This window comes from Vigna radiata, chromosome 8 (genome assembly GCF_000741045.1).
Source record: "Vigna radiata var. radiata cultivar VC1973A chromosome 8, Vradiata_ver6, whole genome shotgun sequence".
Lineage (NCBI taxonomy): Eukaryota > Viridiplantae > Streptophyta > Magnoliopsida > Fabales > Fabaceae > Vigna > Vigna radiata.
The window spans coordinates 45,195,290-45,220,397 of record NC_028358.1 but is presented as its reverse complement, the minus strand read 5'-3'; the positions used below and the strand labels follow the sequence as shown (position 1 = coordinate 45,220,397).

General features: G+C 33.0%; 4 protein-coding genes across 7 annotated transcripts; 2 read left to right on the top strand and 2 right to left on the bottom strand.

Moving 5' to 3' along the window:
* Positions 1-4,130: 4,130 nt before the first annotated feature.
* On the top strand, positions 4,131-7,119 carry LOC106772369 (CDP-diacylglycerol--glycerol-3-phosphate 3-phosphatidyltransferase 2). The gene is made up of 8 exons (XM_014658746.2): positions 4,131-4,612; positions 4,707-4,804; positions 4,926-4,976; positions 5,117-5,230; positions 5,815-5,871; positions 5,961-6,046; positions 6,354-6,502; positions 6,713-7,119. Exons 1-7 carry the CDS (start codon positions 4,243-4,245, stop codon positions 6,475-6,477), a joined length of 900 nt encoding a protein of 299 aa, XP_014514232.1. The 5' UTR covers positions 4,131-4,242; the 3' UTR covers positions 6,478-6,502; positions 6,713-7,119.
* A 1,169-nt stretch (positions 7,120-8,288) lies between these two features.
* Positions 8,289-14,048, bottom strand: LOC106772368 (probable protein phosphatase 2C 38). Of its 4 annotated transcripts, XM_022785839.1 has the most exons (6): positions 13,517-14,048; positions 13,136-13,225; positions 12,688-13,037; positions 10,859-11,229; positions 9,982-10,218; positions 8,289-9,893 (listed from the first exon to the last, which is right to left on the bottom strand). In XM_022785839.1, exons 3-6 carry the CDS (start codon positions 13,010-13,012, stop codon positions 9,654-9,656), a joined length of 1,173 nt encoding a protein of 390 aa, XP_022641560.1. In that variant the 5' UTR covers positions 13,013-13,037; positions 13,136-13,225; positions 13,517-14,048; the 3' UTR covers positions 8,289-9,653. The 4 variants fall into 4 exon arrangements, with proteins under 4 accessions (XP_022641560.1, XP_014514229.1, XP_014514231.1 ...); XM_014658743.2 differs by lacking the exon at positions 13,136-13,225; XM_014658745.2 differs by lacking the exon at positions 13,136-13,225 and having other exon boundaries at positions 12,688-12,938.
* Positions 14,049-16,250: 2,202 nt separating this feature from the next.
* On the bottom strand, positions 16,251-19,060 carry LOC106769692 (protein TONNEAU 1b). The gene is made up of 8 exons (XM_014655415.2): positions 18,864-19,060; positions 18,597-18,729; positions 18,195-18,283; positions 17,987-18,106; positions 16,984-17,117; positions 16,825-16,853; positions 16,585-16,741; positions 16,251-16,446 (listed from the first exon to the last, which is right to left on the bottom strand). The coding sequence occupies exons 1-8, from the start codon at positions 18,948-18,950 to the stop codon at positions 16,395-16,397; spliced, it is 801 nt and encodes a 266-aa protein (XP_014510901.1). The 5' UTR covers positions 18,951-19,060; the 3' UTR covers positions 16,251-16,394.
* Positions 19,061-20,763: 1,703 nt separating this feature from the next.
* LOC106769648 (leukotriene A-4 hydrolase homolog) lies at positions 20,764-24,257 on the top strand. The gene is made up of 3 exons (XM_014655354.2): positions 20,764-21,806; positions 22,950-23,510; positions 23,635-24,257. Exons 1-3 carry the CDS (start codon positions 20,829-20,831, stop codon positions 23,923-23,925), a joined length of 1,830 nt encoding a protein of 609 aa, XP_014510840.1. The 5' UTR covers positions 20,764-20,828; the 3' UTR covers positions 23,926-24,257.
* Positions 24,258-25,108: the final 851 nt, after the last annotated feature.

The following is a 25,108-nucleotide window of genomic DNA, read 5'->3' as shown; positions in this document are numbered from 1 at the left end:
AGGACTAAATTGAGATTTTTCAAAGGACTAAATTAGCTATTAAACCTTATATTTATAAAAAATGAAACATTTACATTGTCAATTTACCGTTTCACCCCTCCTTGGCTGTCGGCACGCCACTGGCCATGCCGTGATGTGTGTGATGCACCAATGTATGCACCTCCACCACACATTACTTTATATATTGTTCACCTTGCTTAAATTTGGGAAAAAGTGTAACATTTATTTTACAATACTTTTTACATTAATTTAATATTATTGTTATTTTTCTTTAAAAATAGAAAACTCATTCTTTTATAATATTTTATCCTTATAATATATACAATTGTAAATATATTTCACTTTATTATTGTTTTTATTAAGTATTACTATTAAATAAATAAATTTTATATACTTTTTTATCAGTTAAGAAGGTTTATTAGGAGATATAATATTATGAATGAAATCTTAGTTCAATCAAGGGATTATTTTTTTTATTTAAGATCTTAAGATAATATTATAAATTTTAAGTTTAACTTAAACTTACTATTAAATTGAAATATGTGTTTATTTATATGTTATAAATTGATTTTATATACAGTTGAAAACAATTTTATACTAATATATGTATATAGTAAAAGAAATATAGAAATTTTAAAATTATTAACTAATTATTTTTAAAATTTAAATATAGATATTATTGTGACAAGCAAAACTTGTACTACATTAATTACAAGTAAACAAGGAAAAAAAAACGTGGATAGGTCACGTCAGACGTTTAAAATGCCACATGATCACAATTATTATTCTCGGATCCCTAGGTATGTTTCTTTTCTAACTTATCTCAAGATTTCTTAAAGTTATGGCTATAGTTGTTTGGTTTGATTTTTCATGTAAAATAACAGTTAAATAATAATAAAAAAGTGTCATTAAACAAATAATAACTTAAATTATATTATATTAAAATAATATTATATGTGTGCTCAAATATTAGTTTGGCAATGATTAATGCATATTAATGCTAGAATAAAAAAATAAAAATGCACCCGTAAAAAGTCAAGGATTTTTAAATTTCTGTTTAACGTCTTGAGATGAAATAACATTTCACTATCTAAAACTATTTTGTAGTTATTTGATGTGTTGCTTTTTAAATGTATGGTTAAATTTATTTAGCTTTTTTTTCAATTTGTTTTCGACAAAATTTAGTTTTTAGTTTTATAGAATTTTATTCTAAAATTTAATTTTTTAAAAGATTAATCATGGTTATTCTTGACTTTAATAAGGATTTATTTTAGTATATTAATATTTTTCTAATTTTTTTTTCAAGGTTGTTCCTATATATTCATATGTAGTAGTTGATTTGGGATTTTTTTTATATATATATTTAATGGTTAAATATAGTTTAAAAATAAATAAATTTAAATACATGCACTTATACTTTTTTTAAAATAAATAATATATTGAATATGATAATTAATTTTGTTTTCGTGGAACTAGACTCATTACGTAAAGTTCTCTTATATTTTAATTTTTCAGCAAGCTTCCTTCATTTTTTATTATATAAGGATATGTATTAGATATTTTCGTCAAAATTTGAATTGATGAAAAAAGTGAAATTAAGAAAATATTTATAAAAATGTTTATTAACTGAGTCTCACCTGATTAGCCCTCAATTATAGGTTCATTAACTCAAAGACTTAGTAATAATTTTAATTGTAAGAAACTACACCTATTTTTTTTGTTAAGTTATCGACCACAAAAATATGTATGATAGACATACAAACACTGACTTAAATCATCGTTACTATTATTATTATTATAGTTATATACATATAATCACCAAACATCCAACATATTTAATAATAACAATGATAATATCAATAATTAAAGTTTTTTTTTCACATGCTTACAACTTGCACAATATGACTATTAAAACGGGCCCAAAATAATAGTTCAATCCAAATAAATCTATTTAAATAGTTTGTAAAAATAAGTTAAATTAATTGCTAAAAAATTTATTTATTTTGAATTAGACTATTTATTGGTAATTCCAATAAATATTTAAAAAAGTTTAATTATTTTTTAGTTATTCTATATTTTTTCGTATTTGTCTAAAGCTATATCAATAAAAAATCAATCCGTGTTATAGAAAAATTAAAAGTATTCATTGTTTTATATTATTGTAATATGTTTTTATACTAGTTATTAAATTTTACATGTTTCACCACACGAAAATAAATAAATAAAAAATTTAAGTTATAAATACCCAACATATATATATATATATATATATATATATATATATATATATATATATATATATATATATATATATATATATATAATTTCAAATACTTACTAATCCAAATAAATTTAATGTCAATTGAAATAAGATTTGATGACTCCAAACCTTGATTAAATTTTAACATAATAAAGAGTAATAATATATTAATAATTTTTTTTTAACATAACACATTGTCTATTTTTTTATTATTGAATTTAAAGTATGTTATTATGATAAGATTTAATATATCATTTGGTCCCTCTTTTGGGGGGTTTAGCTCAAAATGGTCTTATTTTTGAAAAAAAATAATTCATTAAGATCACATATTTAGTTAAAAATCATTATAGTGCAGATGCCAATGTGGGTAAACCTGAGTAAGCTGTGCAATTTGATGAATATGTGGCATTGTGTAAATATTTTTAAAAAATATATAATGATGTCAGCTAAGTTTAACAAAATGGGTTAAATCAAATTATCTTTATCTAAGAATCATATTGCAATTTCTGGGTTTAACAATCTGATGAAACTGGTCTTGTAATCACCATGGCGTGGTGATTCATTGAAGGTCAAATTTGAGGAGCGTACGTACATGAGGTAAGTGTTGCTAACCCTGAACTACTTACTTGATGTTCTTGTTATTGGATTTGGGGGTTAAGGTTTGAGGTGGAAATAGAGGGTGGAGTGGAGGTGGAAAGTGATGGCGGAGAGGAAGTGGATGGTGGAGTGGAGGTGGACAGAGATGATGGACTGGAAGTGGAAACTAATGGTGGAGAGAAAGTGGATGGTGGACTGGAGGTGGAAACTAATGGTGAAAACTAAGTCAGATATTTATCGTGTGTTTTTTGTTGATATCCATTTGGAACCAAAGTACACAACTTTAAATTGAAAATAGGACCACATTGCACATTTTTTGACCAAAGGGAAACTAAATTTAACATTACATATAAACACCTGAACATTAACATCAAGCTTCACCTTTACATTGTTTATGCGTTTTTGGCATGTATAATTTGCAGGTTGGTACCCACGGATACTGCTTGTGAACTAGGGTTTATGCTATTTGGGTAGTGATTATGCATGTTTATGATTTGATGCAGGTGTGAATTGGGTTTTTAGGTGTCGCAAATGCAATTTTCTTGTTCATATTTGGGTTGAAATTTCCGATTTGCAGGTTAAGGATTTCAATTCGGTTCTTGCTTAACGTGGTGAGGCGCAACACATGGTGGAGATTTTGCCTTTTACTGGCGACACAGTTTAAGGTTTCATGGTGGTTGTCGTTTGACTTTTGGGTTTTCTGTTGTTTTTCTTTGCTTCGAATTGTAGGTTCGTGTTGGTGATGGTGACGGCGGCACGGTGACCCAAGGGTTTGGTGGTGACGTGTTTCGTTCTGCAGCAACGATGACAACACTGATTAGAACACCACTTTTACCACAATGTTGAACCGATAAATAGTGAAATCACTCTTAAATAAGGTAATTTTCTTTAATCCAAACTTAAACATATCACCAACCTTATGTCATTTTAATTTTTTTAAAATATTTACACAGTGCAACCTCTTCGTAGTGTCACATATTCATTAAATTGCACAACTCACTCTGGTTTTCCACGCTGGCATATGCATCGTGATTTTAACTGCATTACTGAAAAGGACCTTATTGAACCGTTTTTAACTAAATATGAAACCTTGATAAACTTTTTAAAAAAGTAGGACCATTTTGAACCAAACATAAAAAAGTAGGACCATTTTGAACCAAACATAAAAAAGAGGGACCGAATGATGTAATAAAGCTTATAATAAGTAAATAATAAATTACGAAAATGTATAAAAAGGTATTTTTAAATACTTTTTTCCATTCTAAAAAACATCAACTAGAAACTCCAAATCCCTCCGAATTCTGAATTCCCTCTTCTGTGTGATCCAACCATAACAGAAATTCGGACCAAACATTCGTCAGAAAGAACAAAGTGATTGGTGATCGATGATGTCGGGCTTTAAACTCAGCACCAGTGCTTTCATCTACGTTCGCACAGCCACCAAAACCAAACCCCTCTCATGGACCCCTAACACAAGAACAACCCCAACCCAACACCGCCGCAGGTACATTCCTTCTCATTCCATTTCCAAAAACCAAATCCTAGGGTTTACACGTTCACACAAATTGCCATGTTTGGGAAGAGCTGGTCTTGTCACGGATTTAGGTTCGCCGGTGCCATCACCACAGCCTCAACCTCAACCTCAACTTCAAGCTCAGTCTAAGCCTGAGCCAGAACCAGAACCTTCCAAATTGCTCACTCTGCCCACAATTCTTACTCTGGGTCGTGTCGCCGCAGTGCCACTTCTTGTTGCTAGTGGGTTTCGTTATAGGTTGCCCCCTTTTGCATATGTATATCTCATCACCTGTGTTGTAACCTGACGTGAATGTGATGTTTTTTTTGTGTGTAGCTTTCTATATGGATGGTTGGCTCGGAACTGCTGCTACTACGAGTATTTTCGTCGCTGCATCAATCACAGATTGGCTTGATGGCTATCTTGCTCGCAAGGTACTCTTTACTCATTCCGTGCCAATTGAATCCAAACACCGCCACATTCTTCTGTTTTCAGCGTTTCAAGTTATAATCAGTTCATTAGTATTTTATTAACTATCATCATTTTGCCATGCAGATGAAGTTGAAATCTTCGTTCGGGGCATTCTTAGATCCGGTAGCTGACAAGGTATTTTTTTCCTCTCTTATTTCACACAAACACACTTCATGAATTAAAGTCTATTTGGGTTAGTACATGTGAGGCGAGTGCAGCTCAAGTTCTTTTCTGATTGTCTGAACGTAAAATAATGTCGATTGAATTGAATGCAGCTCATGGTTGCTGCCACACTGGTCTTATTGTGCACTAGACCTCTGGATGCTGGTGTGTTTGGACAAGCACCGTGGCTGCTGACTATACCTGCAATTGCCATAATTGGTAGAGAGGTAAGGCCTACCGTGATTTCTAAGGCATGCCTTACTTAAAAGGTTTTGGTTAAGGGTGCTTAACGAGGGCCCTTTGCATTTTACCAAAGTCCAAACTCATAGCAGTTGAATATCGTTTTCCTTATCTTGGCTGTCATTTGTTCTATGCTGTTTTGTAACATGTGTATGAAGCACAAGTTTCTTGTATTTCTAATTGAATCTGAACTATCAGTACCATATTTTTCACATTATAGAATGAAGCTATCGGGCCTAAGGTTGGTTAAATTATTTGTTTTCTTGGAAATCGTGTAGATCTAATCTTTAACACAGGACTATTGTAAAACTCACGATGTATGTGTGCAAGGAGAATTGAGATCGAGATTATGTCCATCATTCTGTCATAGTTGTGTGTAAAACATTGGCAAATTCCATAGCATGTTGTTACTAAATGTCAAGGAAACCTCAAAAACTTATTTGATCAAGATTCATAATTAGTCATATTTTCACTTGTCTTTCCTTTTGTGTTTAAAGCATAACATCATGTCTATTTTACTGGCCTTGTTTTTGTTTTCAACTATAATTTTCTCTCATAACTTGCTATGTAGATAACCATGTCTGCAGTCAGGGAATGGGCTGCTTCCCAGGATAGCAAGCTTTTAGAGGTTTGTTTTACTTCCTGAACACTAGAATCAAGTGCCTTATTATATTAGCACAACATCTTGAGCTTATATCATGAAACTCTAAATGATAGGCTGTTGCTGTAAATAACTTGGGGAAGTGGAAAACAGCCTCACAGATGACAGCATTAACAATCCTTCTTGCAACCCGGGACTTGAGGTCATTGAATTTTTTATATTCTGTGGATACCCAATTATCATTAGATTCTTTTATGCTGAAAAACTCATCTCCAAACGACTTGATTTTCTACTAACCTTTTACTAATATTTATCTCTAAGCTTTCTATATGTAGTAATGCTTAATATTACATGTTTTTGAAAAGTTTCTTCAGGTGTTAATTTGTTATAAGTTTGCATGTCATTGTCAGGTTATGTAATAAACTATCATTTTTGTCCCCCAAAATTTTTTATTCCAAGCTGTTATGAACTGGTTGAGTTTGAATGTCTGTTCTCATTTTTCTTTTCAGCCATGGAGGAGGAGCTGTCATTTTAGTTGGCTCTGGTGTTGCTTTGCTTTATACTTCAGCAGGGCTTGCCTTATGGTCTTTAATTGTATATATGAAGAAAATTTGGAGGGTGTTGTTGAGGTAGCATGCCTGCTGCTCCATGTATTCAAGTACGTCCACGTACTTCTCTTTTGGCTTTGATACTAGCAAACATTTAACATTTTCACTAAAGGGTATTTTGCATTTTTAGTCCCATGTAAATGTAATTTTTTTTTTCTAAGCAATTTCTATCCCCATACAGTGCCATTTCTCCTACTCCCTTATATTTTTCTGCATAGCCACTGGGTATGCTTAAACGTTACAGCATGATTTTGTTATAGGTGCTAAATACAGTTTAGAGTCATTGTAAGCTTAAGGGGAAATTCAGCTGGAAATTATGCCTCAAGATTAATGTTCAAGATAATGGATAGTGGGCATGCATAGAAAAGATTGAACATGCAAGCTGCCACTGCCATCTCAAATATCCGCATCATTGGTTCATTGAAGCATCTGGCTCGGCGATTTTATAATCATTTTGAATGTTTGACAACAAGAATTATTGGATTCACTGAAAGATGGAATCAAGAACACCTTACCAATTGAGCGGCATTGAAAATTCAGACAATTTAAGGCTTCATAAGTTTTTCTTAGTTTTTCTTATCTTTACAAGAATATAAAGATGATATCAACTTTTTTAACTGTTTGTTAGTTGTGTACACTTTTTATTAAGAATTCAATCCTTACAACACACGGACGATTTGACACATGAGCTTTTAGTTCTATTTTATATATAAAAAATCAAATGAATCAGATTTTGTTGATAGGTTAAGAAGAAGAATTAATACAAGAAAATATTTTTAAAAGCAATTTATCAATAAATTTAATTTGATTTTATTTCATAGAAAAAGTTATTTTTTTTTTAGTTTTTACCTTTTATTCTAACCATCAATTATGAAAAATGTTGTCAGAAACACTTTTTATGCCTAAATTAGGAAGAATGATATTGATGTTTTTATTTGTAAAGATTGAAACAAAATATTTAGTGTTTGCACATAAAAATTTATAAACTATGCTACGGAGATAGAAAGAAGGTTAAAGTCTAATTTGATCCTACATATAATTTTTTAAATTAGTGTTTGTACTCTGAGTCTATATATTATAATTTGAATATATATATATATATATAGGTAATACGAAATCTTTACTACTAATAGAGTGCTTTTAGCTTCTTTATTTAGGTGAAGCTAGAATTTTTAAGGTGTGGAATGAATTACAATTCTTTTTTTGATAAATATTTTCTCAAATACACAAATATAAGTTAAAGATTTTTATTTTTCCAGCTGAGTTAAATACATTTTATGTATTTTTTTTATAAGAATTACTTGAGCCACGAGGTAAAGTTAAAAATGTGGAAGGTTCAAAACCAAACTATTAGTGTTAAGACATTTAATGTTCAATTAGGGATACTTAAGACCTTAAAAGTGGAGTTAAGCATGCTCAATTGTTAACAAACAAATGTCAAACATTTAATAATAGACCTGTAGAGAAGTTACTAGACACAAATTGGTGTATCAATCTTGTATTTTTCCTTCAATACAAGAAAATAGAAAGATAAGTTAAAATACATTTTGTAATACACCGAAATAAATTAGTTTAAAATATTTTTTAAATTGAAGTTGCAATTGTGCTTGTTAAATGCAAGTTTTTAAATTGAATTAATTTTATAATATAAGTGTGTAAGACGAAATTTATATCCATTCTATATATTATAAAATCGTTTTATGGAATCAACAGTTTTATTGTAAAATTAGGAATTACATGAATTATAAAGTAATCTTCCAAATCCCACAATAAGATTGCACTTTGCAGCTGATGTGCCTAAATGAACAATCATTCCGTGAAACCAAGTGAACCATTATAGTTAATTTTCTCCATAATTTGCCTTTTTCTCCATAATCTGTGTAGAAAACAAGGTATCTGGTAGGTAGCAGAGGAGGCTAAGTTTTGAGAGATGCGTTTTCGAAGATGCAAAAGTAGCGTTCTAAGTCCCACATCGCTGAAAGAGCAATGAGCGGTACAAACCTTTTGCTACAAAAGAAAAGTGTCTATGATTTTGAAACATACTTACCTGGACGGGATTAATGGGTGACCAAGAAGGCCCATAATCTAGGACAGTGACGTTCTATTGCACTTGAGAAGGGTGCTGTTCTAAGGTCTGTCCAAGTGGCAGAATCTACGTCATAATTTGTGGTAGAGGGGGCCTGCGTCCGCGCGGCCCCTACATTTCAGTCCAAACTTCTGTTTTATTCAGCATCAGCATTCTGGTATTAGCTTATTAGATGATTTCTTACTTTCTGGTTTCATTCAGCATTAGCAATCTGATATTAGCTTAATAGGATTCTTCTGTGTTGTTACTTTGTGGTTTTATTCAGAGCATCAGCTATCTGATATTAGCTTATTAGGTTGCTTGTGTTGTTACTTTCTGGTCTTAATCAGCATTCTGATATTACCTTATTAGGTTGCTTTGTTACTTTGATGTGCGTTGGTACCTTCTAATTGGGATTCTTATGTTTATGTGATTGTGGTTGACAATATAGTTGTTCTTACCTTAATTTGAATCGGGTTTTCTATACTATCAGGATGTTATACTCTCAGGATAGGGGAAAGACACTTTGTGCTTTTACTTGCATAAACATTAAAACAGTGAAGCACTTCTAGAGTTGCAACAGCAGTTTCAAATAATTTCATTTACAGTTTCAAGTTAAACTATTTGTCTACGTCTACATAATTTTTCTTCATCCAAATTCTCTATCATTTGGGATTATTTTATCATAGTAATATGCAGGAATTTGATTTTTGTGGGTTTCCCATCTTCCATAAAGAAGAAGCTTCACAACTCGTGTAAGATTTTTCCGAGAGACTTCGACACAGATTAGTCGTTACTTACGTATTATTCATCAATAATTGATGTGAAATGTTCAGCTCATTTTAGTTTCTGAATTCTCCTGACAGATAAAAGTTGTTTGGATGTGGCAACAGTAGTTACAACAATGAAACTGGTGATGCATAGATAAATTATTTTGAATAATTAGAAAAACATGACGCATGTGTTATTGTTGGACCCAGTGAGTCTCAAGTGGTAAAATAAGTTGCAGGTAATTGAGAGAGTAGAGTGTGTTTGTGAGAGATAATTGTATTAGTATGATCCCAGCTGCAGAGGGGAAATATACACATACATTGGGAAAATAAATTTAAGAGAGGAATGGTGCCAAAACTCCTGAACTAGGCATCTATAATTCCAATACCATAACCACTTTCACCACCTCCTTTGATAGAAACCAAGGGTACACGAGAATTGGCACGGGCCAAAAAATTTGAATCAAGATACAAAACTATAACAGTGATGTCATCATGGAAATGTCTCCTCACCCCTCTGTCAATCTTTTTCAAGTCTGAGTATCTCGTTTCTCTTTTCTTCGCAGCTTCACAAAGTGCTGTTTTCACAAGTTTCTTTGCCACTCCCTGTATCAAAATAATCTGTTCAATACATTTTTATACCAAAGATGACAGTTATATATGCAAAGAAAACTTAAGTAAATTAGAATCCTACATTGCGTGGACAGTTTTGGACAATGTCGACTGCTTCTTGACTGCTCAGATGCTCCCATAACCCATCTGATGCGAATATGAGAAACTGATCTTGAGGACACAATTTCTGTACCAGTATTGCTGGTTCAGCTTTAAGGATTGGCTGCTCAAAGGGTTCCGGGAGTCGAAATTTTGGCAATAATGGTGCTCTATTAAACTCTACCTTCTTTAGGTAGGCATCACCAATGGATCTTGAAATCTACAATATAAATAAACAACAGATTAACACAATCTGCATTCCATGTTGGCTGTGCCATCAAATAATCATGATTGGAAGCCTCGAATGTGGTTGGAGTATTAACAAGAAACTTAATAAACCTATAGTGAACACCATGTTTCAATTTGCACAGTGGGAAGATGAAAACAAACTTCATCAGTATGTTTAAATTCGATCCTCAACCTGCCACATCCATCCACATATGCCAGATTATCTCAGGACATAAAAGTACTAGCAAATAAGACAGACTGAGACTTTCAACAATAGTCTGACTTATGTAACCAACAATGAATTGAACCAATCGTTGTTCCCTGAATCTGATGGTCAAACTTAATTCAGGTTCCTGATATTCTAAAATCCGAAACTAGACATATATCTGATATCAAATCCTGCTACCATTACATGCAAAGAAGTCAGAGAATGATGATTTTTATTGAGTTGCATTATGAAATTAGACGTAAGGCCAGGGATAAGTGAAATTAGAAAAAGATCAATTGTGATCCAAACAAAACCAACCAAAACATAGATAGAAGACTGCATGAATTGGATAATTTGCAGAAGACATTAACACAAACATTGATAAGGCACAGTGAAACCAGCGATAAAATTTGAAAGTAGTCACCTGAATCAGACCCTTCACGCGCCAGACCTGGTGCTTCATAACCACTATCTGCGGATCATCAGGATGCAATGAGCGCAACTCTTCTCTGACAGATACTATGCTAGCATTGTGCTCCTCGGATAGTTGAATAGCTTTAATCTCTTTTGTAGCCTCATCCGTTCTACCTAGTACTGCTCGAGAATCTCCTGCATTTCCAATATAGAGCTCCCCACAGCATATTATGCCTATCAAGCAGCAAGATCCAACTGACGCTAGAGGGGGCTTATGCAGCCATTGCTTCTCTACCAGAGAAAGAAATTCTTCTTCAGTTGCCATGAATGCTTTATGGACAACATCAGCTGACATTCCATCATTTTCAGAAGAAAATTCTGCTTTAAGATCAACCCATTAAGTCAGTAATACAGATTAACCAGATAAAACTCACAGTGAATGAAGACAACAATGCACCGCCTTTTATGCTAACAATAAATGTTTTAAGTCAATAACTAACAGGCAAAGTTCAGGAATAAAAGGGATTCGTAGATCCATCAATGGTTGAAGTTTATGAGATGGTTCATATGCTTATGCAGTATCAGGAATGAACCAGGATTTCCTCATTCGAGTGGAGTTAACTATAATCTCAAACTATCATAATATACTCTGACTTCCATTTGAGCCAGGTTAGCAGAAAAAAATTCCATCAATTCAGGGCACATTTCCTTTAAAAGGCATGCAGTATCCAAAGACATAGTTTGAAAACAAATTTAATTAGCGATGATCAGATGGATATATACTAGATTCATTCCTATTGAAATAAATTACCCTTATATGTCACATCTTGAAAAAAAAAATCATTTGAAGAAATGCACATAACATGGTTCTTACCAATCTAACAAAAAGCAACAACCAAGCCTTATTTCAGTCAGTTCAGTTACATGGATTAAAACACTCAATCAAAGATCCTATGAGGCCTTGTACCATTTACAGCAAGGCCTTTTCAGTGGACAACGGAAAACAAGTTCCTACAAGTGGGGAAAAAAGGGCAGAAACCCTCTTTATTAAATATATGTTTATCAGAACAGAGAGTAACACAGTTGTTTAAATCAATATTTCTGGGCTTGAACTTGTGCAAAGAAAATCCAACAGCAGCAAACTGTACATGTTGCACATACATAAAATTTCGAAGTGAGTCACGAATTTGGTCTTGAAACTGTATTCTTGGTCAATTTGTTCTCTTACACGAATGAAATGGTCTTAGAAATTATAAACTGTCAGTTAATTTAGTTTTTCTTATAGTGGAGTCATGTATTGTTGTTAGAAGGACTGAATTGACATATTAAGTGTCCATGGAAGATCTTACTAGGCACAGATTCACCACATAAGAGGGACTAAATTGACCAAAAATTGGATGAACCATTTTGAAGAATTTGAACCCTCTTTGCCTTCTCCATTCAAGAAACATTTTTTTAACCTTAATCTCCCCATTCACAGCATTCTCATCTTTATCAACAACGAGAGCACAACAAATTGTTTCTTCAAAACTGTCACTACATGGGAAGGCAAGAATGGTGTGAACTTTGGAGGTGAAGGTGAAAAAAATGGTTTTAAAATGGCCAAGACAAAGGGAGGAAGGGTAAATTTCATCAAAATGAGCCAAAGTAGATGTCACAAAGATGTTTAACATGCCAGCTCAGGCAGCATTACATGACATCAGAACACAGACTACGTTAATCGACAGTTTACAAACTCCAAAGAGCATTTTACAATTTTGGGGATCAAAATGATGATCATTGCAATTTTAAAGACAAAATTGATGATATTTTTATGATGCAGAGTGAAGAAAAACTCACTCTTGATATTTTTAAAGAGACTGTCATTGACAAACCGGGAAGCTTCTGGACCTCCATGACCATCGTATATACCAACAAAAGTTGCAACAGGAGTTCCCTCAGTTAAGCTCAAGGGGCCAGATTCAAGTTGGCTTTGATCCTCCAACAATTTGTTTGCTTGAATAACTGCCATTGAGAATTCACCATGCGCATGTCTTCCAGAATCTTTGTACCACAACAAACCATCAACACGCCCACTTGAATCTCCATGCCTACCAGAAATTTCACCCGTATCAGATGGTCTCCAACAGGGTGACACAATTCGCCTAATTGTAGCTGATACCATCCCTTACATAGTCTCACACACACAACTGACCAACAAATAATTCATCAAATCAAAGTCAATGACAATATCAAAACGCCTACTTTCCTATCTACACCATCTACGTAACCGACCCCAACTCACAACCTCCACAAATCAAATGCCAATTAAGAAACACTGACACCATAATACATAAAACTCGAAACCATCAAAGACGTAAATTGCAGTGTCCACAACCTGCACCAGGATTTGAGATCATAATCAATTCAGAGACCCCATTCATTAACTATCTATCAAACAAACCCAGAATGAGAAAAAGAGTTTTCATCAACCACACTAAGAAACTGAACAATAACCAAGCGCCATCAACATTCATTGCTAGAAAGAAACAACCAAATTATAACATGGGCAGCTCGTAAAATTGCACTTACAAGATTCTATCTGATCATCAATTGCAGAACACAAGAACAAACATATGTATGCACTCACACAAACACAAAAGGGTAACAGAATTTTTTTTCATCGTACCTTGGATAGATATGTCGGGAAATTTAGTATCTTGATAATTCCCTATGCATTAAAAAACCCCAGTGAGAATTTTAAGGATTGGAATTAGTTGTGATGAAAAGGTTGAAGCTTTAAGTGTAGTTTTGGAAGGGAGACAGGGCTTTGAGGGGGGAAATGGTTTGGTTGGTTTGTTTTATGCTTCTCCTTTCCTTATTCCATGAAGTTTGTAGCCATAAAAAAGGAATTAGAAAAGAAGAACAAAATGAGTGAGTTTGGTTTGGTGGTGGAAGGAATTTCCAAAGGGCTTTGGCTTTTGGCTTTTGGGGTTGGTTGGCAGTTTTTGTTTTCTAAATTTTATTGCCTTGGTGGGGTTTAGACTTTGACCGCCAACTAACAAACTTTTCCACCTCTCTTTCATTTTCTTAACTTAGTACATTGCAACCATTTCTTCAGACAATCTAACGAACCCAGCGTTTCCCAGACCCTCACTCTCTAATACACTTTCTATTTTTGAAAATATCTTTGACTTAAACACAATACCTCCATCAGGGTCAAGTTCTTCTATTAAAAAAGTACAACACTATTTATAGAATATATTCGGTACTGCTTATAACAAATATTTTTGTAATTTCTTTCTAAATATATTCATGCATCTGATAAGTTATCTTCTTCTCTTTGGAACAAGTTATGTTATCTGGAACAGTAAGTAATTGTATCATATAAATTTCACAGATATTATGTATTTTTTACCGATATAATAATAACAATAATAATATATATAAGGAATTATTTTAAAAGAGCTTGATCATGATACAACATAAACACGATGTTCATTTTTGTTTTTAGCTTTTAGTTAAAATAATTTTTGGATAGTAATAATAAAAATAAAATTAAAATAGTAAGAAAACATAAATAATATAAAACTAAAAGAATCTACGGTATAAGAAAACTTAAAATTGATAATTTATTTTGGTTTACATTTTTGTCATTAAAATACACTATGATCTCCAATTCAAACTCTCTTCTAATTTTCTCCCGCAATAGTTTTGTTTTTTTTCTCATTTTATACAGTTGTATCTCCTTTTTTTTACAAGTCTCTAATCCTTTATTTTTTATAAGTTTCAAGCCTATTTTTATTTGAAAAAAAAAATGTCCTAAAATTATATACAATCGTATGAATTTGTAATTTTTGTATGTTTTTTTTTTCGAGACTATTTTTTAAGTTTGCCAGATGTCTGTGGTAATTTGTTTAAAGTGGAATTTACTAAACTCAATAATATTATCAGCATTTGATTAATCACTGAATTGAAAAAGGTTTCAAAAAATTTGGAACAAGTCTTTTTATATTGTATTATAAAGCTGAAATTTCATAAATTTTTAGTATTAAGTTGCCACACCTATAAATTTAGATTGTTTAGTTCAATAAAATACAATAATACAACAAAAATGCATATCGGTAGTTCGTGTTTCTGCTATTGCATAATAATGGCGTTGCATTTCTTTTTTCTGAGGATTCAGATATCTATGTTTATATAATTTAATTTAGAATGATTAATTATATAGGATATGCATGACCAGGATACACAAATAAATCATAAATATGATGAGTTACGGAAAATTCCAGAAATTTAATGAGATAATATTCTGTATTTCCTTTTTAAACACAATTCTGAACAACCTTGATTACATTGTTATATAAATCAAGAGAAATTTATATAAAATAAAATATTAAACTTCAAGAAATTTAAACATCATTTGCCTGCCCTGTTCGAAAAAACTGAAAGAGAGACTTACAATTAATTAACCCTTAGTTATTGGTTGTTGAACTTACTTCCCAGCATATTAACTAATTTTACCTACTGAACACAATTAGAGCCATCACGCTGTAACGTAAGATCGCCACAGAACATGACTGCGTTATGTTGAATTGTTCATTTTGGAATAAAGTGTGAAGAATGTACGAATTCCTGGTAAGTTATACTTTTAGGTTTTTGTATGTAAAATAAAAAGTCCTTTTCACGAGCAACTTTTAGAGGATTAGCAATAGTTCAAAACTAAAGTAATACAATATTCTGAGTTTTAATATAAACTGAAGCAATACAGTCTTACAGTCGAGTGTTTGGTTAGTGATCGAGTTACCTTACCACTAAGAAATTTCGTGAGATAAGCTGCTAACAGTTACACAAGAGGCACCAGATCAGACACTATCAAAGTTAAACATTAGGGAAGGGTTAATAAAGGTAGTAGGATAAAACTTATGTGAAACTTTAAAAGGTAATTTTTCATGTATAGTTTTTAAAAATGACTTTCAATCAAATATCCCGAATTAAAAGAACTTTTTAATCGAAAATATATTACTTTACTTTTATTGAATAATTTAACATGATAACAAGTTTAAAATTGCAATAAAAATATAACGCGTTAAACTTTAATTTGAAAAAAAAAAAAAAACATTTCCATGCTTTCACCAATTAAATAAAATAAAGTTATTCCTTTTTTCACGATTAAGATTTTCGGGTACGAAAAAAGTGACACATTTCTCATGAAAAAATAAAATTCAAAGTCCATGTATTCAATAAAGAGAAAAGAGGGACATACTTTTGTATCGCCGAAGCAATGGACTTGGAATCTAGCTCCAGCAAATATTTTTTACTAGATGCTGAAAATATATGGCCCTTAAAGCATTAAGCCCAAATCATGGAAACTAAATAAAATTCTCAAATATAAGCCGAAAAGGGAAATTTTAGAGAAAAAATAGCTCATAAAAAACACTAAAGCACATCACAATTAAATGATCTTACACCAAATTAGGCTCATTCAATCATCATCAGAGGCAGAAAACTAAGAATACACAATAAAATACAGGAGCAGATTGCAATTAGGCAAGCAATGTCTGTCCCTACGCGTGATCAACCCTGCCATCGTCCTCATTGATTCCATCTCCAGCGTGTCTGCAAAAAAAGACAATCACAAAACATTAATGTTTCTTAATATCTAGACAAACCATTCAGAGGGTGATAAAATCTAAAATATTAAATGCTTTGTGCTTGGTAACAAATGAATAAAATCAAAGTTGCATCAAGACCAACCGCCAAGAAGATGTTAGATTCCGAGCTTTTCTGTCTAATTGAAGATTTTCCAATGCACCTGATGTTTGAATTATGTCCTCGGCAAGTTCATCACTGTCATATCGCCAATTGTACTCATCCTTCCTATAGGCAGACATGGAAGATCCACCTCTTCTATCTGAATGCTAGAGTGTAAATTAAGGGAAATTTCAAGCACGCAAATAACTTAAGGTAAAAAAGTCAATTACAGAAAATACCCACCAGATGATGCCTGGGATGAAGGAACAGCCCTGTAACAAATAGGTGAGTTATAAAAAAATGTCTACCAGAAATGAAGTTGAGAACATCTACAAAAATAAATAAGTAAAACAATAAAGTAATACAAGACCAACTTGTAGAGAAATAAGGTCAGTTATGCACCTTCCTAGTGGAGGTAAGCCACCAGCAACAGATGAGGAAGAATGCCTACGGGAATTCCGTGATTCCGAGTTTGGTAAAGACTCGGTTTCTGAAGCGGTATATCTCCTACCACTAGCCCTTGCTTGGGATAAATTCTACAGAAGCATATTCACCACACCATTAATCAAAAACCAGTATACATTTGCAGCATTCTATGATGTATTAACTGTGCTATGCACAAAAAATGGCCTATCATGCCAAGGGTTTCGTATCATTAACTTCAAACACTGCACATGACAAAGGACAATTTCCCCACTATACTATCATGCATCATCAACATAAAGTAGCCAACACTACCTACACCATTTTAAGCAAAAATCTGCCATGTTTTTTCTTTCAACGCATTAACTTGTCCTCATAATCACATATTTGCACGAGCACAGCAAAACTCAATCTAAGAGTCACCCAGAAAATTAGATTATAGAAGAAGGGTAATAACTCAATCAAGGCTACTTTTATACTGATGCAACCTATACTAAGAAATTCCAAGCTATAATTAATAATAATAGTTAGGAAGGAATATCACGACTTTAGCCTATGTATCATTACTCTTCAACCTTAACTGCAATGAACAATCTCCTTTCCAAATCTACAACGTTGAATTCACAAAAATTTCAATATATAAAGTTTACAATTCGAAAAATCAAAATTAATCTAACCAGAAGACCCTGCAACATTTCTACATAGCTCCTATTGCAACAAGGGTTGGAGATAGCCCAGCAGAAGTACTACAAAACGAGGCATAAAACATGGAAACTGCCTGCTAGCTTGAAAAGAGCCAAATATTTCCAATAAAGGCTCCCTGCAAATGTTCAATCTAACCGGGCCTTGATTCCTATACTATTTCAGGACCCAAAATCCCTCTAAGCACAATCTAGAAGAAGAACCATTTTCTAGATAGATCAGCACAAAACGAAAGCGCGGATGGAAAAAAAAAAATAATGAGGGCAACTGATTGAAAAACCTCAAGCTTCAAAAATCCTTCAAGCACATCCAAGAGTAGAGGACTATCTCTGTTTCTGTTGAGATCATAACCATTTTTGGTACTAAACTCCTTAAGCTCCGTCTTCCAAAAATCTTTTTCCTGCAAATAAGAACAAACAGCCAAAAGCCTTATAACGGAAATTAAATTAAAACACAAACTAGATGGAAAAATAAAAACAGTTAATTACCAAATTACATTCCGGAAGGTAAACTTTTAGTGTGTGATTGAGCTGCGCCCAGTCAAGGTACTCACATATCATGGCCGTAAGGAGCCTACCTGCACAGCGAATACCAAACTTAAACAAAACATAGCTACTAATGCGGTGCATTCATTTTCATTGCACGTTAACCTAAAAATTCATTTATGGCCACATATAACTAACCATAGGAAGCCAATTTTCACGCAAAATTGGCAAATCGGATCGGTAGTATTAAGAGCAGAGGAACAACTAGTAAAGTAACGGATGTTGGTTAAACATTCAGGTCATGTAAAGTAACAACACGGCGAAGGAATCTTAGAAGATTGCAATGCATAAAGAGGAGCAAGAAAGTAGGGTTAGGGATCGAGAAAAAGGCGGGAAGAAAGGAACCTGGAGGAGAAGCGTGAAGCTGTTTAGCTCGATCGTTGCAGCTACCAAGCAATGCAGGAGGTAGACCTTGGTCCTTCTCAATCACACGATCTTCCTCTTCGATGGCCTCGAACACACTCGCTCTGAGCTCGGCCTGAGACAAAAAAGAAAAATGCAACAAAAACCCTAAGTCCCGTTGCGGAAAAATTGAATGGATCTCGACGGTGGAAAATAAGAAAGAAGAAACCCTAAGCGAAGGAGAGTGAATGTGTGCATGTATCTACGTACACGGATCCTGGCGAGAACGCCTTTCTTCTCGAGAGTGCGAGTGACCAGTGTCTTCAGGTCCATCATTTCCCTCGTGTAGTCGTCCATTTCTCTTCTTCGTTCAACCAATTACCACACCCAACTCTTGCTTTCCTTCCTTTCTTCTTCTTTTCCCTCTTTCTGTGCTGCGCGTCCGCGATTGCAAATATTCACGATTTCGTTGATCACGTTAGTGTGGATTACTTATGGGCCCTCTCGCTTCTTTACTACTACGGCCCAGTCTCAGGCCCAGGCCCACTTCTTTATTGGGCTTGACCAGCCGCTTTCTTTAAAACCCTTTCAGTTCAAGTTAAATAATTAATTAAGTTTAAAGCATAATCGAATTGTGATTTCTTTTTCGGATAATGATATTTAGACAACATTGTTTTAACAACATTTGAACATTAATTACGTATCAATATGTTATTAATCAAAAATTACTTCACAATAATGTTTATGATTATTATTATTGATTATTAAGTAATTTTTGACTAATAACAGATTGACACCTAATCAATGTTTAAATGTTGTCAAAAAAATGTTGTCTAAATATCATTATTTTTTTTTCCTATATAGCACAAGTCATGTTTTAAATTACAAGGATAGGATAATGTGCTTTAAATTTACACATTTTTTTTTTCACAATTTGGTTTATCAAAAACTGAATTCTAATTTTATTATGTATTAATTTTTGCAAAAGTCTAAGTTGGAATTCGACTTTTAAGAAACTCAATTCTGATTTATATTTCAATTTTATTTTTAAAAATGTGGATTAGAATTCGATTCGAAAAATTGAATTCTGACTTTTAGTTTTTAAACATTTTTACGAAAAAGTATATTGGTATTCTATGTTTATTTTTGTTATATTTTTGTGAAATGTAGGTTGTAATTGAGTAAATCGAAATATAATTTTTGTTTTGAGTGAGTTTTATGAAAAGGGAGGTCTGAATTTAGTTATCAAGAAATCAAATTTTGACTTTTGTTAATAATGATTATTTACTAAAGGAAATTGATTCTGCATAATCGATTTCATAAATAATTTATTATTTAATTTTTATTTTATTGAACCTAAAATCATTCTCAATCTACTCTGTTTTCTCCACTCTACTCTCTCTTGCCTTTCTTTCTCCTGAACCTAAAATAATTCTTAGTTTGTTTTTTCCTTTATTTATAATTTGACATTCTCTCTATACTCTATGTGTCGAGTTCAAGCTCTATCTTTTCTCTTGTTCAAGGTTAAAGGTATCTTTTTTTTCTTATTGAAGCTCTTGTTTTTCTCTATTCAATTTCATGTAAAAACAACATTAATTTTAAATGCATAAATAACATCTTATTTCATTTCAATATGAAAAGAAAAGGCCATGTGAATAATAGAAGTAAGATAGGTAAAGTACAAAAAGACAAAAAAAAGGAAAAAATAATAGGAAAATGATATTTTGACATCAATTTTTGAGACTATTTTTACACTGCTCACGTGTCAAAACGTGATTGGACGATTTTAAATTAAAAAAAACTGAGACAAATACATATTTAGAAGAAAAAAACCAAAGTTTTTTTTTTTAATTTAAAATCGTCCAACCACATTTTGACACGTGTACACTATCAAAATAGTATTAAAAATTGGTATCAAAATATCATTTTCCAAATGAATAATAGGATCATCATTGCTCATGCTAAACAAAAATCGTAATAATTGTATAAATTTAAAGCACGAGCTATCTTCATAATTTAAAAATGGGACCATTGTGATGTGAGAAGAAAAAAAAATCTTGAGTTGTGGTAGGTAAGCACGAGCGTATTGTTGTAGATGCTACTTTACACAGGTAATAAAGCACGAGGATAATGTGCTTCTATTTTTCCTTTAAGAAGGCAGAAGGATATGGTTATGGTGCTTCATATTTACTCTAAGATAAGAAACAGAGAAACAGAGAGTTTAAAGTTACTGCAATGGCAGCACTTGACCCTCACTCGTTCACCGATGCATCGCAGCCACGGACGAAGCACGTGTCCCTGAGTCTGTACCTGGACTTCTCGACCTCCATCATTCACGGCTCCGCGCTCCTCCTTCTGGAAAGGCCACACCGGGGGCCATTCTCCCTGGACACGAGGTCCCTCACCATCCATGGCGTCATCGACCCCACAAGCAGAGCCTCTCTCCCCTTTACTCTCTCCTCGCCGGACCCCATAAAAGGGTCGGAGCTCTCCGTCACCCTCTCCGATCACTCCTCTTTTCTCATCACCTACTCCACCTCCCCCTCCTCCACCGCACTCCAATGGCTCCAACCACCCCAAACCTCCGCCAAGACCCACCCTTTCGTCTACACCCAATGCCAGGCCATCCACGCCCGCTCCGTCTTCCCCTGCCAGGACACCCCGGCCGTCCGGATACGCTACTCCGCGCTCCTCAACATCCCTTCGGAGCTCTCCGCTGTCATGTCGGCGCGCCACGTCCAGCGTCGTTCGCCCAAAAAAGACGACGCTTTGGACGTCATTACGCCGTCTCCATGGTTCGCGGAAGGGAGGGTGGTGGAGGAGTTCGAGATGGAGCAAACCGTGCCACCTTATCTCTTCGCGCTCGCTGTCGGGGCGCTTGGAAATAGGGAGGTGGGGCCCAGGACGATTGTGTACGCGGAGGATGTGGCCTCGGTGTTGGACTCGGCGGCGGCGGAGTTCGCCAATACGGAGGATTTGGTGAGGGAAGGGGAGAGTCTGTTCGGAGCGTACGAGTGGGAGAGGTTTGATTTGTTGGTTTTGCCGCCTAGTTTTCCCTATGGGGGGATGGAGAATCCAAGGATGGTGTTCTTGACTCCCACTGTAATTAAGGGCAATGAGTCTGGGGCTGAGGTTGTGGCTCATGAGCTTGCTCATAGTTGGACTGGAAATTTGATTACCAACAAGAACAATGAACATTTCTGGTTAAACGAGGTAGGGCTGACCATAATTAACTTATACTAAAGTATGAAAAATCTATACTATTTCGTATTATAAAAACTAAATTATTTCTATAAAAACAGAAAGATTAAAAAAACTAAATTCTTTTCATGAAGAGTTTAGTTAATTGTTTCAATATCTGAACTGTATTTTAAATTCTTTTACTACAGAGTTATTTTTAGATTATATATATATATATATATATATATATATATATATATTATATAACATAAGGATAAATAAATGTTTTCTTAAAGTTTTTAAAAAGTTAACTATAATAATTATTAAAATAAAATAATATTATTGAATTTATACTAAAATTGATTATATATTTATTATATTACAAGAACCGGTAATTATTTTGTAAATTAATAAAATTAATTATATTTGTAAAAATAAAAAGATAAAAATGTCTGTATGAGAAAACAATTATAAAATATAATACTATTATATATATATATATATATATATATATATATATATATATATATATATAAGTGTATATAAAATTTTATGGTGACTTTTTTCTCTTTAAAATAAATAATTTTTTTTTAAAGATATTTATAGTCTTTATATAAAATTGGGATAAGTGTCAAAATAAAAAAATATTTCAAATCATGCTAAAATAAAAGTATTTTTTAGAGACATAATTTTTAAATTTAAATAAATAAAAGTACATAATTACATGTTTTATTTAAAAGTTCTTATGTTGAATATCAAATTTAGTACAATTATTAATTAACTTCAGTTTTTTAAAATTGAACTCTAAAATATTTCAGTTAAATTATTATCTTTAACTAGTTTAGTTTTTTTTAGTTTATTATAATATAATTAGTTATAGCTTAGTTTGATTTCTCCAGTTCTAACTGTGCTGGGTGTTTAGTTTCATGACATGTAATTAGAAAAATCGTGTTACAGATGTCTAGAATATCAGCTTGTTTAGTGGCTCCAATTGACTTGTGTTCCCCAAAAACATCAGACATATTGGCTAACGTAATAATATAAGTGAACATTCAGACGTTGAATAGCTATTATGGGTGCAGGACTTTTGATTAAAATCTTTAATTCACAAACATAATTATTAATTTTGTGGTTTGTATGAACAAAGTTGAATATGTGATGGTGAAATCATACCAGGGCTTCACTACTTATGCGGAGAGAAGGATTGTGGAGGCTGTACAAGGAGAAGAAATAGCAGCATTGTACAATGGAATTGGTTGGAAGGGTTTGATTGAGGATGTCGAGAGGTTCAAGGACAACTTGGAATTTACAAAGCTAAAAAATAATGAGGAAGGAATTGACCCAGATGATGTGTTTTCTCAGATTCCATACGAGAAAGGTTTCCAGTTCTTATGGCGCATTGAACGACAGGTTGGGAGACCTGCATTCGATGAGTTTCTGAAGAAATATATTGCTACCTTCAAGTTCCAATCAATTGATACTGAAACATTCCTTGACTTCCTTAAAGCTAACATACCTGGCATAGAGAACCAGATTGACTTGGTGCGCTGGACGGAAGGTACTGGCATTCCTCCTGATGCTTATGAACCTGATTCAGCTATTTATAAACAGATTGTTTCACTGGCAAATGAGTTCAAAAATGGCAAGATTCCAAAGGAAGATGAAGTTGCTGATTGGCAAGGTCTGCAGTGGGAGCTCTACTTGGAAAGCTTCACGGAACCGGTTGATGCTTCTCAGGTTAATACTGTTTTCTCAGATTCCTACTTGCTTCTGTAATATGGAACATAGTGGTTTATTCAAAACAACCATATTCTTGATTTTCACATATGTTATCTGTGTTATTCATCATGTCATCATGCAGCTTGTAGAATTGGACTCACGCTACAAGCTAGCTGAGTCGAAAGATTACGAGGTAAAGACGGCATTTCTGAAATGGGCTATTTCATGCGGAATCAAAACGTACTACGATGAAGTGGAGAAAACCTTAAAAGAAGTTGGGAGGCTTAAGTTTATTCAACCACTTTATACTGCTCTTGTGAGTGGGAGCGAAGATGACAAAGAATTTGCCAATAAAGTATTTTCAGAAGCCCGTGAGTCTTACCATCCGATTGCTCAAGGTGTTATTGAGGGCATACTTTCCGGTAATCCGTAGAAGGAATAATTATCGGATTGTTTAATGTATTTGGACGTTTGCATGTTGTCTTTGTCTGTACTTTTACGTATGCATGTTGTCTGTGTCCGTACTCCTTTACAATAAGTATTTGGACGTTTGCATGTTGTCTTTTTCTGTACTCCTTTACAATAAATGAGGTTTATCTCTTTAACAACTACTGCAACGAGAATCTCTTTCATAATAATTCTTCTTGAAGCATTTCAGCCATTGGTATAGGGTTATGTGGAGAGGAAAAAGAGTACATAAGAATTGGTGATGGAGATTTCTCCTGTAAGATTTTTATATACTAAGAATTTTCATTATATTGAGGATTTTTTGTCTTTTTTATCTTCAAAATTAATGCATTTATATTAATTTTAATTTTAATTATGAAAGAGCGAATGAATTGATTAGACTTTTTTTGACATTACCTTAATTTTTTTAATTTATAAAAATTAATTAAAAAATTGAAATAACAAATATTAATTTTCTAACTGACAAGTCTACACGATTTAATTTAATGAGATGTTTCTCCATAATTCACTTCTATTTAAACAATAGATAGTGGACGATCTTTTAGATATAATTACACTTGTTAACATACTTTTAAATAAAAATTTAAAACACAAAATTGAATTGCATATTATCATACTAGTTGAAGAAAAAAAGGCTGAGATGGAATGAAACAACTGTTTAAGTGGTGATTGTTTAATGTGTGATTATTGCTAAAATAGGTACAAAAAGAGGGCAACAATCTTTCCTCTGAAACAAAATCACGTTAGTGGTAAGAGAGTTATTACATCTTTCGAAGATTAATTTGCACCATATTATATAACTTTCCAGGCATGTTTTCTACATCTTCGTTATATAAAAATCCTTAAAGCTGAACCAGCAATACTGGTACAGAAATTGTGTCCTCAAGATCAGTTTCTCATATTTGCATCAGATGGGTTATGGGAGCATCTGAGCAGTTGACATTGTCCAAAGCTGTCCACGCAACAATGTAGGATTCTAATTTACTTAAATTTCCTTTGCATATATAACTGTCATCTGAGGTCTTAACGTTTGTTAGTTGTTGAAACATTTGATATTCATTGATTTAGAAAATTGGACTCAAACAATGCATTATGAAATCAGATTATTTGGTATAAAAATGTATTGAACAGATTTTTCATTTTTTTCA